This window comes from Rhinopithecus bieti, unplaced genomic scaffold (genome assembly GCF_001698545.2).
Source record: "Rhinopithecus bieti isolate Rb0 unplaced genomic scaffold, ASM169854v2 scaffold_15769, whole genome shotgun sequence".
Taxonomy (NCBI): domain Eukaryota; kingdom Metazoa; phylum Chordata; class Mammalia; order Primates; family Cercopithecidae; genus Rhinopithecus; species Rhinopithecus bieti.
Window position 1 is genome coordinate 4,972 of NW_016809129.1, and position 15,872 is coordinate 20,843.

Below are 15,872 nucleotides of genomic sequence, written 5' to 3' on the forward strand. Positions count from 1 at the left end.
TTTTAACAGAAAAGATAAATGCTTGAGATGATCAATGCCATATTTTCTCTGATGTGATTATTACTCATTGCATACCTGTATCAAAACATTTCATGTAACCCATAAATATATACCTACAAATAAAGAATAAAATAAAATAAAATGATTTTCTATATTGACTTTGTATCTTGCAGTCTTAGAAATTCACTTATTACTTTTAGTTATTGCTTTGTACATTTCCTAAAATCTTCTGTGTAAACAAACATGCTATCTGCAAATAGAGACACCTATTTTTTTTTCAGCCTTCTTTATGCCTTCTTTTTTCTTTTTTCTTTTTTTTCTTGTCATATTGCTATAGCTAAGATGTCCAGTAAAATGCCAAATAGACATAAGACTGAAATCCTGTCTGGTTCCTGATTTTAGGGGAAAATGGTCAGTCTTTCATAATTAATTGTAATGTTGGTTATAGGTTTTTCACGGCGAACCTTTATTTGCCTAGTAAGTTTTCTTTTATTTAAAGTTTACTCAGGGTGTGATTAAAGTCTTGAATGGGTGTTGAATTTCATTAAAGTTTTTTTCCTATATCCATTAGGAAAATTGTATTTCTGTTAGTGTGCTAAATTGCATTGATCTATTTTTCAAATAAAGTAACAATGCATTTCTGAGAAGAACCACACATAGTCATAATATATTATGCCAGCTTGGTATCACTATATTTTATTTGTTAAAGCTTTTTACATCTATGCAATGAAGAATATTCATCTGTTATTTTCTTGTAATTCCTTTTTTCAGGCTTATACATGCTGCATTAAACTGCCTTCATAAAATGAATTGGAAAGTGTTTTCTATTTTCTGAAAGACTTTTATAAGGTTAATTTTATCTCTTTCTTAAATGTTGAATAGAAATCACTAGTGAAGTCGTCTGGACCTGGGATTTGGACTAAGGGAGGATTTAAAATTATAAAATTATATCTGTATTAGACAAAGTGTTATATCTAATACTTTTTTATATCTAGTAAAATTTTAGGTCTAAATTTTATTATAATTTAGTAAATATGTTGTCTAATTTCCTTAGTGACTATATAGACTTTTCAGAGTATCTACTTCTTTTATGTTAGTTTTCATAAGGTACATTTTAAGTAATTTTCCATTTCATGTAAGTTTTTGGATACATTGTCACAATGTTATTCATGATATTTCCTGATTCTCCTTTTAAAGTATGTAGGGTATGTAGGGATAGTGCCTCCTTCATTCCTAGTATTGGTTTTTGTGTTCTTCTTTTCTTGAACTGTCTAGTTAGGGACTTATCAATTGTATTAGTCTTTTCAAAGAATGACATTGAGTTTGTTCATTTTATCAATTGTTCATTTTTCTATTTTATTGCTTTCTATTCATCTCTACTGTTTTCATCTTTTTTGGTCCTTTTTTTCTTTCCTGAGCTTCTAAGGTCAATATGCATTTTCAAACCTTATATTGTAAAATGAATATGTAAACCTATAAATTTTCCTCTGAGTCTTATTTTAGTTGTACTTCTTGAATTTTAAATATGTAGTACTTTTATTGTAGTTAATGTATTTTAATATTATCTGACTTCTTTAGTGATTTCTTCTTTAACATGTGGATTATTAGTAATGTGTTGTTTAATTTCCAAATATTTAGAAACTTTTAGATATCTTACTGCATGAAAAGATCAAAGGTTACTTCCTTATCTCTGTGCCTGATGTTCCTGCCCTTTATGACTCTGTTGCCTTGAGTGTGAGTAGGACCTGTGCCTGGGTTCTAGCCAATAGCGTATGGCATGGAGGAAGGTCTCAAATCAGTAGAGTCTTTATTGAGCCAGCAGACCCAGTCAATACCTAGAACCTGGTGAGAACCTGGAGCAGAGAACCCAGCCTCATGAGAGCCTGGAATAGAGAACCCAATTGACCCTGACTCAAAGTCCTGAATCCTAGAAACTGCGAGATAATAAATGTGTGCAGTTTTAAGCTGCTCAGTTTGTTATAGTTTGTTAAGTAGCAATAGAAAATCAATAGTCTGACTGTTCTTGATTTTTTAAGTTTAATTTTATTGTGGTCAGAAAATATACTCTATATGATTTCTGTTATTTCAAATTCATTTCTCTTTGTTTTCTGACTAAACATATAATTTATACCAGTACCATATTCAGTTAATAAGAAGGTATAATCTGAAGATGTTAGAAGTATTTTTAGAGTACCAAATCTCAAATAGTTTTATAAATATCAAATAGTATGAGGTGTGTTTTATAGTGTTCTAATACATCTTCTAAATCTTCATTGGTCATGTTCCTATTTTTAAGTGTATCTTTCTAAAATCTGGACCCTTTTATTATTATTAAAAGTCTTTTTTATTTCCGATAATAATTGTCTTGAAGTTGGCTTTGTTTTATATTAATATAACCACTCCAAGTTTCTTATGCTTAATTGCTTTAATTGTGTATCTTTCCCATCTACTTATTTTTAATCTACTCTTTCTAATACTTAAGGTGAATCTCTTTAGATAGCACATAATTTGGTCTTTTTTTTTAATGAATCCATTCTGACTCTACATTTAAGCTAAAAGAAGATATACATCGAGTTCATATGCCAATGTTCAGTATTTCTCACTAATGAAGTGATCACTTAACTTTTCTGGTTCTGATAAATGTTGTCCAAGCTGGATTGTCTTACATGTGTCTTAGATTTCTTCTTTCTTAGACCATATTCATTTGTACTGACATTTATTCAAAGTGCAAAGTAGATTGTATCCTTGCCAAAATATTTCTAGGAAAGTCTCTGCTTCTATCTCATATCGGCTGCAAAATGTTGGTTGTAGTTCTGTGGCAGTGTAATCCTCACTTTTCTGATCCGAGTACTTGACCTCTCAGTTTGCTCTATAGGATCATTGTTCTTTGTGCTATGTGAATGGGCGTGGTGTTTTAAACCATTTGATTAAGAAAAGTCACTTACTACTTGAATAAGAATCTGTCAGGCATAAACTCAATTACACAGATACATGAATTCCATGATAATTCCAGGATAATATCATGAAACATATCCTTGGGTTTGCAACACACCTATGATGTCGGTTACACAGATACCAACTTGTGAATTATTCATATAATTAAGGCTCTTTGAAAACAAGACCAGAAGATAAAGCTGCTTTTTAAAATTTATAGACTTACAGGTACATTTTGAAGAATCTAGTTTATCCTATTATATATCTCTTTACGTCCTCCCATCTATTGTGTATGGTCAGGGTGGAAGCACTCAACATTTTGAACTTATTACTCCTTCAATTCAAAACTCTAGAAGTACACTAAATCATATATGTTGTTTTCTTACCAAGTAAAACCATGTGGAAATATCGTACATAAAATTGCCTTTGTTATTTAAAAGCGTCATAATTACATTCAAATGCTAGTGAAGTTTAAGAAAAGATTGCATCTTTCTCTTTTTGTCTTTTTCTTTTCAGCCCTATTCCTGTATTGGGTAATGGCTTTTATTACCAAAACAATAAAATTGGTTAAATACTGTCAGTCTGGTTTGGACATATCAAACCTGCGTTTCTGCATCACAGGCATGATGGTCATCTTGAATGGGCTCTTGATGGCTGTGGAGATCAACGTCATTCGAGTCAGGGTATGTAGCTAATGGCTTTTGTTTAGTTATTTGGATTCAAGACCCCAATATAAAAGATTACAGTTAGCCAGAAATCATTAGTATTTACAAGGATGAATACATGTATTTGATTTATATAATATAAAAATAAAGTTGAACTAATCACTAAATTCAGGCCATCAATGTTTCAGAAATCTCAGTGTGACCCTAGAAACTATTTATTCATTCACAAATCTTGATTGATCAAATGCCTGCTATGTGTCAGATATTATGCTCAGTTTATATTACAGAAGAAATTGTTTTGAGGAGAAAGTTCTATCATCCATGATTGGTCTCAAAGCACCCCTGGGTTAAGCAAAATATTGCATTCTCAGAAATTTAAAACTGAAAAGAAAACAGTGTAATCCAGTTTGCCCATTTCACTGATGAAGAAACATGTAGAGATAGCTTTGGTTATATATCCAAAGTAATATGGTCAAGACCCATACCTGGTTTGTAATTGCAAATCGATTATACTTTTCACCACTTAATACTGTCAGTTATGTTGTGTGAGATACTAGAGAGAGATTTTCCAGTACTCATTTTTTATCAGAGAACTTTGAACTTGATCAGTGAGTAGAAAGATATATGCTGCAATGAATGTGGAGAGTAGTCAGTTAACATCAGGAAACCATAGATCAAGAGACTCAATAATGGTGTTAACACATTTTAATATCTAAACAATGTAAAAACCTTCATTTGGTTGACCCCTATCATAGGATATCATGAAACATTGACTCTTAGTAAAAACTATCTTTTAAAAGGTTAACTGATCTTTCAGAATTGACCCCAAGAGGATTACATGCAAAATTCTGGCATTAACTAGTTAGTCTAGTCACAACAGAAGGAAGTATCTCAAAGAATATTTCAGAAAGGGATGGAAGGAGGCTTTAAAATATAAATTTTGGTCAAATGAAAATGTAGAAAAGGTTGAAATTTTACTTTTAATATGTGGAAAATAATTGGACTAATTGTTAAACTGTGGAATTTTTCTTGCCACAGAGATACGTATTCTTCATGAATCCTCAGAAAGTAAAGCCTCCTGAAGACCTCCAGGATCTGGGAGTGAGATTTCTTCAACCATTTGTGAATTTGCTGTCAAAAGCAACATACTGGTGGATGAACACACTTATTATAACTGCTCATAAAAAGCCTATTGATCTGAAGGCAATTGGAAAATTGCCAATAGCAATGAGAGCAGTAACAAATTATGTTTGCCTGAAAGATGCATATGAAGAACAAAAGGTAATTTAGCATCTGTCTTCTATGTGCTTAATTACAGAGAATGGTCCTATTGGCATGAACCCAGGAGGCAGAGCTTGCAGTGAGCCGAGATTGGGCCACTGCAGTCCAGCCTGGGTGACAGAGCAAGACTCCATCTCAAAAAATATATATATATACATACACACACACACATATACACACATATACATGTATACACATATATACATATATACATACATATATACACATACATACATATACACACACACACATATATACACACATATATACCCACATATATATACACACTCATATATATATAAAGACACAAAGTTTAGGCCAGGCGCAATGGCTCACGCCTGTAGTCCCAACACTTTAGGAGGCCGAGGCGGGTGGATCACTTAAGCTCAGGAGTTTGAGACCAGCCTGACCAACATGGAGAAACCCCATCTCTACTAAAAATACAAAAATTAGCTGGGCATGGTGGCACATGCCTGTAATTCCAGCTACTTGGGAGGCTGAGGCAGGAGAATTGCTTGAACCCGGGAGGTGGAAGTTGTGGCAAGCCGAGATCGCACCACTGCACTCCAGCCTGGGCAACAAGAGTGAAATTCTGTCTAAAAAAAATAAATAAATAAAATAAAATAAAAAATAAAAAATAAAATGACACAAAGCTTAAATCATATCTATGGTAAAGGAGAAGCAGATTTCCTTCATCTGTTTTCCTCTGTACTTTTGAATCATGTTAATTGGGGCTGGAAGACTGGAAGAGCCAATGAAGTATACTTTTATTACTTGCTCAATTAGTACATGAGGAAGGATAGAGTGAGTACTATCTTTTCTGTGGGACATATCACCAAGTGGAAAGTAAGAATTAAGTTCAATGATCATGTACAACTAATCCATTACCATATAATATTAATAACTCATGAAATTTTTGGTATTGTCTTTTCACAAGCATAAGTTTGTTATATAAAGAGGTCAAATAGATACCAACTAATAATCAATTTTAAGAAATTTAAAGCCTTATATTAATTACTGACTAAAATGTAGCTTCTATAGTTCCAAATGGGAGACTAAATTAAATAAAAGGACATTGTCTGCCTCTTCCACGTATCGTCCTATGTGACTGCCAAAATTGGCTTCCTCTGGCACTTTTCCTAAGTATTCATTGTTGTTTTAACAAATTTAAAGATGAGAGTCTTTGAGTGTTTTCATTTTGTCTTTTATCATTCTAAATAGTCACGCATGCTACCCGCAGTGGTAGGTGTGTTTTCTATTGCAATCATCTGCAAATATCATTGCCATTTAAAATATTAGGATTCTCAACCACACTGGAAGGAAATAGAGTATGGTAAAACAGCTCACGAGTTTTTGGCTGTTCTCAATCAAGATCAACAAAGCATTTATGGTAAATGATGAAAATAATCTCCGTTTTGTGTCAGAAATACGTGTTATGAGATTAAATGGCAGGAAAAGGTTACAACAAATGAATCTGAGTCATTTCTCTGGTTTCACCTCTGGGAAAAGTATTGCATAAAATTTTTAAAACTGCTAAAGTAAAGATGTTTGCAGTCTTGCCTAAGCATAGCTTAATTTTTCTGAGTTCTCTTTACAAGAGAGATTAGCTTGAACTTGGTGTGTTAATGTCTACATAAACTTTGGAAAACAAACCATTTATTTTAACAGGGGGTTGCATTGGGAACGTAGTTGAACTCTACTCCAGTGAGTTGACTTCCTTCTCACAGTGAAAAAACTTTATCTACCTCCTCCCTAAGTTTTAATTACGATGATTGCTCAGTTCTTAAAATTGTATTTACAACAAACAACTGTAGCTGTGTGAAGCCGAGTTGACTTAAGTATAAATGATGTTCTTCATTTTGCATGTCTTTGAGGAATACCTAGGAAACACAAATCTACCATAATTTTTTAAAGTATTGACTACCATTCAGGGAGATAAGAAATACCATGGAGAAGAAACAACTTGAAATTGGGATAATCTGTTTTGTTTAGTTTGCAATCATCGGATAGGCAAACCTGTGGTAATCTAGTAACTCCAGAAATCTTGACCAGTCTGCCTGTAACCTCGATCTTTGTGCTTTACTCTTTTGCTTGCTATGTAATGTTATTTGGCAGTTTTCATGACAAATATACATTTACCAAATCAAAGAAAAGTGAAAATGAATTAGGCTTTAAGGATCCTGTGTCATCCTTTGATAACTAAAATAATACAGAGTCTTAGAAAAACTGTCTTGTTTACTTCTCATTCTATTTTATTAAAATGCATTCAGTAGCTACTATTTGCATAGAAGGCAAGGATACAGAATTATGCATGCTGTGTTGAAAGGCACACATTAACATCAATTTTAAACCCTTAAAATATTTTGAAGTATAAGAAGGAATTTCCATACTTGAGATTAGTTACTGCTCTAAGCAGTTTTATTTTGTTACATCTGTTTTTTTTTTTTTCTTTTTTTTCCAGAAAAAAGTTGCAGATCATCCAAATCGGACTCCATCTATATGGCTTGCAATGTACAGAGCTTTTGGGCGACCAATTCTACTTAGTAGCACATTCCGCTATCTGGCTGACTTACTGGGTTTTGCTGGACCTCTTTGTATTTCTGGAATAGTTCAGCGTGTGAATGAAACCCAGAATAGGACAAACAACACAACTGGAGTAAGTTCCTGGTGCTTTTCAAAGGAAACATATTATTGGTGGATTTCATTGTAATTGTCACTTTTTATTAATGCAGTTTTATGAGTTGTTCAAATAGGCTCTTTTTTTCAGAGAATTGAATGCTTTTTAAAGGAAAGAAAACAGTAATTTTCCTTTTAGAAAAAAATCACGTGTTTATGTATTTATTCATTGAATGAATCTGCCAAACAGAATTATTTCTCAGATTCAGAGCCTGTAAACATTCAACAAGCATTTACTGTGTGCCAGAAATTTTGTGTAGAAATTGCACATTGATTGTTTTATTTAATTTTTATAGCAATCCTTTAAAGAATTTTTTTACATGAGAGCTGGCTGAGTCACTTCTTTAGAGGCCTATGACCAATAACACTAGAAATGTGGTTTGTAATATTGTACATTTCTCTTTTCTTATATAATAAAAACCACCACCCTGTTTCACAATGATCAGGGCAAGTCACATTGTGATATTTTATTAGATATTATGTTATTATATTGGGGCTAATAGTATAAAATACTATGTGTTTACTATCATAAATACATAATTTTATTTTCTATTTTAATAAAGACTGCATTGTGAACTTCCTAGTTTCTTTCCAAGATAAGCATTGATTTTCGTAGTTCCACAGATGAAAACTATCGCCAGACGAATCCATTTTCCTTTTCTATTCTCTCAATGTGATTTCCTGCCATCTTTCCATCACCTATTAAAATGTTATGCAATATGAGAACTGACATTAAATGTTGCCTCTTCAGTGAGGCCTTTTCTGATTGTCCTAGTTGGAATTTGACCCCGTTGACAGTCCCTTAACACACTCTTTTTATGTTGGCACTTACTGAAGCCTATTACTTAGAGATATGCTTATCTACCTAGGTTGTAAGCTTATGAAACAATTACGGTGAGCCATTCATATTTGTGTTCACAATGCTTAGCCCAGATCCTTGCACACATTAGTGTTCAATTATAATTGAAATGAACCAGGTATTTTCACCACTAATACACTTTGGTGATGTTTTGTCTCTACTAGCCTGATTACATACAGATATCTAAATTCCACAGAGTTTATCCATTACCCTTCTCCCTTGCACATATCAGTCCGATGTTTTGCTGAGAAGGAATAGGACTTATACATTTGTATATATTCCCACGAAAAAAGAGGAAGGGACCAGAAGTAAAATTCTACTAGGTCTAAATCATAGAAAATAAAGAGTGTCCAAACTGATATAATGTACTTAGTTAAATGTTATCTTTCCTTCTTTTTTAACAAACAAGTTACCATATGCTATTGTTACAAACAAAAATCAATTTTGGATATCCTTAGGCTGAATTCAGTCATATTCCTACTAAAACAAAATTTTGTAAGTCATGTTTTGTTACTGGTAGTGTTGCATAGGTGATATAGACAAATTACCTATTTTACAATTTGCTATTTATTTTATTAGTATAAATTAAGATATCTGAAAATCAGAAAAAGGCAACTGAGTAGAATTATTTTAAACTAATAAGGCTACCAAAATTGTATATTTGTTCCATTGGTCTTGCTGACCAGCTATCAATTTTGTAGCTTCTACTTCCAAATTAGAGTGTAAACTAACTTGCCTTTTTATTTACTGCTTACCATTTTACTAAAGTTGGATATACCTTTGCAGGAAATGCATTCTAATTTTTTTAAATATGTTTTACCTTTTTTTCTTCAATTAGGCATTTCCGTCACTCATTAATCAGGGATTTTATGGATTTGTATTGTATTTCACTGGTTTGCATTGTATTTCACTGCTGTATTACACATACATTGAATTTTTATATTTAAATATTATGCATCTTATAGTAAATGCAAACTGTACACCTGGTCTATGAAAAGATGAGTTTTAATTTGTCACATTTTTTTCTTTTGGGACAAGATTTCAGAAACCCTTTCATCAAAGGAATTTCTTGAAAACGCTTATGTTCTAGCAGTTCTTCTCTTCTTGGCTCTTATTCTGCAAAGGACATTTTTGCAGGCTTCCTACTATGTAACCATAGAGACTGGCATTAACCTCCGTGGAGCTCTGCTGGTATGTAAAGGCTGTGAATAGTATTTGTTTCCTAAGAATGCTATATCCCATTCAGTGATAAGAATAATAATAGCTTCAGTTTTCTTTCTTCATTCCATTTTCATTTTGGTATTACAACAACAACGTTTCTATGATCTACTTAATGAAAGAAACACAGCTAATTAATAAACCTGTTGAATTAAAATAACTTTAAAATAATGTGAAGAAAAATTTTTTGAAATCTTACAATTACTTGCATTTTTCTGTTTGTTCTAGAGCTTATGCTTAAAGTTTAATGCATATTTTTACCATATCACTAGAAAAAATAAGTCCGTATTTTGTTGAAGTAAGTATACTGAAATAGAAATAACTGTAGTGGTCGATTTAAGAAGATGACCTTATAGAATTTTTCTTTTCTTTTTTTTTCAAAAAAAATTAAATGTTTGTTATTTATTTTCAATGAAAATAATCATAGTGTCAGTTTTAAACGTAGAGCTTTATGTACTCTTTTTNAAGTCCGTATTTTGTTGAAGTAAGTATACTGAAATAGAAATAACTGTAGTGGTCGATTTAAGAAGATGACCTTATAGAATTTTTCTTTTCTTTTTTTTTCAAAAAAAATTAAATGTTTGTTATTTATTTTCAATGAAAATAATCATAGTGTGAGTTTTAAACGTAAGCTTTTTTTTTTTTTTTTTTTTTTTTTTTTTTTTTGGTAGGCCATGATTTATAATAAAATCCTTAGGCTCTCTACGTCTAACTTATCCATGGGGGAGATGACTCTGGGACAGATCAACAACTTAGTTGCCATTGAAACTAATCAACTCATGTGGTTTTTGTTCCTGTGTCCCAATCTATGGGCTATGCCTGTTCAGGTAGGTAGATCAATATAAGTATGATTTTTGTTTGCAGAGGAAATAAAAAGAACAGTAACGCATTTAGCTCCATAAAAGGTGGCTAGTTTTTGAATGTGCAAATATTACACTCTTTTATAGAAAAGGAAGCTGAGACTCAGAAATGTTATAGCATAGGTTAAGAAAGAGAAATTAGAAATTATACTGCTTGGGTTCAAATATCTGCCCTGCCCCTCATTTACACAAGGGCTTAACTCCTCAAAGCCCTAGTTTTCTGAACTGTAAATGAGAATAATAATAGTATCTTTCTCGTACAGTTGTGGGAATTGTCAAGGTTAAATCGGTTAATAGGTCTATAGCATCTAGCGAGTGCTCAGCATTTCCTGGGAATCCAGTAATTGTTAGTTGTTAGTATTATCGCCTCGATTCATGTAAGTCACAGAGCCATGGTTTGACCCCTTTTATTTTGGCAAGCTCTCTTATAGCATTTCTAAACGAGAGCAATTGCTTTAATCAATCCCATAGTTTCAATAGTTAGTATATTGCAGAATGGCAAACTGTATAAAACGGTAGGAACAGTGACAAACTGGAGTGCTATTTAGCTATTTCCTATGTAAAATAACATTTTAGTTAAAGACACATGTTTTCTTCTTCCCCTAATTAGCTAAAAATGGCAAAAGAAATATACTCAGTTTTTAGGCCAGGTGCAGTGGCTCGCACCTGTAATCCCAGCACTTTGGGAGGCCAAGGTGGGAGGATCACCTAAGGTTGGGAGTTGGAGACCAGCCTGAGCAACATGGAGAAACCAAGTCTCTACTGAAAATACAAAAAATTAGCTGGATGTGGTGGCGTATGCCTATAATCCCAGCTACTCGGGAGGCTGAGGCAGGAGAATCGCTTGAACCTGGGAGGCGGAGATTGCAGTGAGCCGAAATTGCGCCATTGCACTCTAGCCTGGGAGACAGAGCAAGAATCCATCTCAAAAAAGAAAAAAAAAAAAAAAGAAAAAAAAAAAAAAAAAAAAAAGAAATATACTCAGGTTTTCTGTATAAGCTGGACATTTTTAATTATCTCAAGTGTTGCATTCTGTAGATGAAGCTCAAGCACTAGATCTTATTTGATACAATCTGTCATCTAAGTCCCTGTGTCTCACATTTATTAAAGTGCATAAAGTAATAAAGAAGATGCTAATTTTTAACTTATTGCTTGCCTTTTCATTTTTTAATAGAAAACCAAGGCAAATAAAAGTGTGTAGTATGCACAGTGCTTGGCACAGAGTAGGATTTAAGATGTACTTTGTCTCATTTTATCAAAATGTACTTATATAAAGGTGGATTAGGTAGCTGCCTAGGTGGTATTATTTCAAGTGCACCAAAAATCTCTGAATGATTGCATCATGGATGACCTTAAGGAATTTTTTGTTTTTATTGGATTTCCCAAACTACCTAATTAGCTAGGCAGTAAATGTGACATTGCCCCCAGAAAGCTGCTATTAAGCTATTACCATTAGCATATAGGCATAAATTACATACTTGAACTGCATGGATACAGTTCATTAATTGATGTTTTGAGCAGTGATAAATCAGAGAGAGAGAGGATAGGAAAGCAGGGGTAAATTCTGAGTTTTAAAGGAAAAAGAAGACAATAGCAAACCAGAGAAGATAGGTCTGAATGGTTTTGCCCTTGGTTTGGGGAAAGAGAAGTATAATAAGACAGGGCACCAACTTTAGCTTTTTACCAGTTTTAGTTACCCCCAGTCTTCTTGTCAGTAAGTGACGTCTGGAGTCATAAGGAGGTGAGGAGCTCAGCTCATTCTCTTTTAGCCCCCGGACAACCACCCTCTACTCACATGATGCTGCCCGCTGTTTTTCATCCTCTCAGCCTTGAAAAGCTAGTACAATTCCAAGAGAATATAGAATATCAAATTTATGGTGGGTGACAGCATTTTCAAGAAAAAATTTATGCCCTTTTAAAAATTTGAAGACTACTTTAGAAGCTCAAAAACGTCATGGGACCACTTTGCAACTTCATGCAATAAATTGGTTTGACATCAGTTGTACAGATTATCGTACTAAAAATACATTCCTAGCACTTAGCCTTCCCCAAATAAATCAGAGTAAAACCCAACTGTCACAGTTGGGTTGACTTGATGGTTAATTCTGTCCCTCTGGAGAACCTTAATACCATTGACTTCCAAATAAACTTAATACAATAATTAAGAAATACTACAATTACACTAAAAATTATTTCCTTTCATACAATGGCTCCCACACCCCCATTCATTTTCCCTTTTCCGTGTGTTTTTCTCTCTAGATCATAATGGGCGTGATTCTGCTCTATAATTTACTTGGATCAAGTGCATTGGTTGGTGCAGCTGTCATTGTGCTCCTTGCGCCAATTCAGTACTTTATTGCTACGAAGTTGGCAGAGGCTCAGAAAAGTACACTTGTAAGTAACATCTTTTGGAAATTTAAATACAAAAATCGAGAAATGCTGTTTTAATTTTATAATGTAGGAAATTAATACATGCCACTCAAGAAAATTTGGAAACAATTATATTTCACTTCAGTTCTTCGGCAGCAAATGTGTATTTTCCATGTTACAAAAACAATTCTTAAAAGTGGATTGGAAATTCAAAACTTGATGATCGTAGACTCGAAATACTAGAATCACAGTTCCTGATGTTTTAAAGTACCATGAGGTGATAAGGCTTTCAGTCTTCTTAGATCACTTGTCTAAAGAATCCTCTTAAGCATACTTTGAGGCTACTGAATGTCAGTTATTGACGTGTAAGAAATGGATCAAGGCACAAGGGAAGGGTCAAGTTTGCTGCTTCTGAAATTATTCTTCCCTAGGGTAGACTCAAACCATGTGAAGATCTGTGGGGTCACACTGACATGTTTCAGTGGCAGCTGCTCTTGCTGAATATGTTTCTGGTCAACTTGGCAAGCAAGAAAAAGCCCAGTTACTGACCGTTTCTGGCTTCAATTTGCCATGAAATCATTTTATTTGAGCATGAATTTGCTGTTTATAGGGAAATATTTGCAAATAATAAAATTGTTGACAGCATGTTTACAAATAAAGTTTGATTAAATATGAGCCAGGCTGTCTGTAAATCAGGCATAAAATGTAGAGACGCTGCCACTGACGGGATTGTTTCTCAAGTTCGTGTTTCTACTGTGACAAGCGAGTTGTATGTCACGCAAGCGATTTTTATCACTTGTTTTTCTGCTGCTTTAGGTAGGTTACTCATTATTTCCGTCTGAGCCATCTATCCTTTTTATTCCAGCACACAAATACAGAAAGGTGTGGAAGAGCAGCTTAAGAGAGACATGATGAGTCCTAAACATCTGTCTTTCGTTTAGCTATTCATACCATAATCATTTACTCATTGAACAATCATTTGATAGGCATTTAAGACCCTGTAAAGACAAAACGTTGAACAAAAACCAGGCTGTTTGCTACTTTTGCTTTCTCTTATCTGTCTTTTGACCACTCTACTGCCCCCTTTGTTAGCTAATTAGTCACATTGTACTTTGTTAGTAATTCTAGTATAACATGTGGTGATAAAGGAAGCTGAAAACAGCTGGCTAAATTGAAGCTTTTGTATCTGCTACAAATCTCTCTACAATTATTGCAAGTTATAAGTGAATCTAAATTAGGCTTTAACCAAGAGCTTACAAAGAAGTATGTGGAAATTTCTTGATAGCTAAGATAATAGGCTTAGTTTCAATAACTGAATTATGAAGATGAAATATGAATGCACATAACACTGTACCCTCATATTTTCAAATAAGAAACCCACTAACTTTTCTTAAATTTATTATTTTTCTTCCCGTAAGTATGAGTGATAGAGTTGACTGGAGAAGACAATAAGTTAGATGTTAGGAGTCATTATAAGTCTCCTTATTAATTATTTAAATTTATGTCTATATTATCTGCAGACATGATTCAAGGAAATCATGTGAAACTTTAGAAAATTGTTTTTAGCTTTTATGTAAACCACAGCAACAGAGACATACATGTTTTTAGGTGGAAAGAAATGTTGAGGCCATCTCACTAAACTCTTTATTTCATGAAGCACAAAGGGCTTAACTGCTTCTCCTGGGAATTTCACAACCTAATTAGTGAGTGACATGACCAGTCAGAAATCTCCTCAATCCCCGTCCATTACATGGTCCTGCCTTTCTGATTCACTTGGATGCAACTAGTATTATTTTTCTTTCTTTGTTTTATAGGATTATTCCACTGAGAGACTGAAGAAAACAAATGAAATATTGAAAGGCATCAAACTTCTGAAATTGTATGCCTGGGAACACATTTTCTGCAAAAGCGTGGAGGAAACAAGAATGAAAGAACTGTCTAGTCTCAAAACCTTTGCACTTTATACATCACTCTCCAGTAAGTTGCTGTTGCTGTAAGAACAGGCGACTTTAAGGGCAACTAGAATAACCAACAGTCTGTTCAGTTTAGATTGTGATCAGTGAAACATTCTAGTTCTTCAAGGACACCTATTTATTTTCTAAACATGTGCTGTCCAATAGCCGCCAGCCACACGAGGCTATCTGTTTACATTTAAATTAAAGACCAAAGTAAGCACAGGTTTAGAGTCAAGTAGACCTGGATTTGATTCCTCACAACTAGTGTGCCCTTGACTATGTTACTCTACAAACTGAAATCCTTGGTTTTCTTCATCAGTAAAATGAAGATAGTGATGATAATAGTAACTGTGATTAAAACCCTTGTATCATTTCAGTTAGGATAAATAGTTGGTTTTCACTAAAAATGTGTTTACTGAAATTGATTTGACCACATTATGATTGATCTTCTTGTCCCCAAAGATTCTTTAACTCTTTTTGCTTTTGTCTCAGAATACTCACAGGTAGCGCTTGTGGCTGCAGCTTTTACGCCGAGAAAACTTGGCCACAAAACATCTTGCTTTTATTATTATTTTGCATCACTCTAGGATATCGACTCTGGAAACAAAAGGCATCATTCTATTTGTAGCATTCTGTTTTTAGTAGTGGTGTGTCCGTTTACAAAATATAGTAACTCTCTCAATCGCTAAAAATGTCAAATCCTAAAAACATAGCATTCTTACGCGTGATGTTAACATCTTTCTCGAACAGCGTTGGCCGAAGATTCATTTGATGAATCCGATTTTTTCCTAAATAGATGATTCAGATGATTGTGACAATTCTCTTGTTAGTTGTGTTTAGAAATAACTCCAAGAACAGTTTTACATTTTATTTTCACATTAAAATCAATTAGATTTGCTTCAGCCTCAAAGAGTGTGTTTATGTAAAACTAAATGAGTACTGGCAGTGAGTTACACTTTTATTTTCTACATGGGAAAAGGGTTAAAATATTTGCAGCTTTCTAGCTTGTCTCCTTGGGAGCTTATGATTTGATATTTTCTTGAAGATTATCAAG

General features: G+C 33.5%; 1 protein-coding gene across 1 annotated transcript in view; it reads left to right on the forward strand.

The window, feature by feature from the left end:
- Positions 1-3,392: 3,392 nt before the first annotated feature.
- The window catches only part of ABCC9 (ATP binding cassette subfamily C member 9), a 129,440-nt gene continuing 116,960 nt past the window's right edge, over positions 3,393-15,872 (forward strand). The window contains 7 exon segments of the mRNA XM_017888598.1: positions 3,393-3,617; positions 4,638-4,880; positions 7,342-7,536; positions 9,454-9,606; positions 10,305-10,460; positions 12,753-12,887; positions 14,678-14,840. Of these exon segments, the coding sequence (XP_017744087.1) occupies positions 3,393-3,617; positions 4,638-4,880; positions 7,342-7,536; positions 9,454-9,606; positions 10,305-10,460; positions 12,753-12,887; positions 14,678-14,840 (1,270 nt within the window).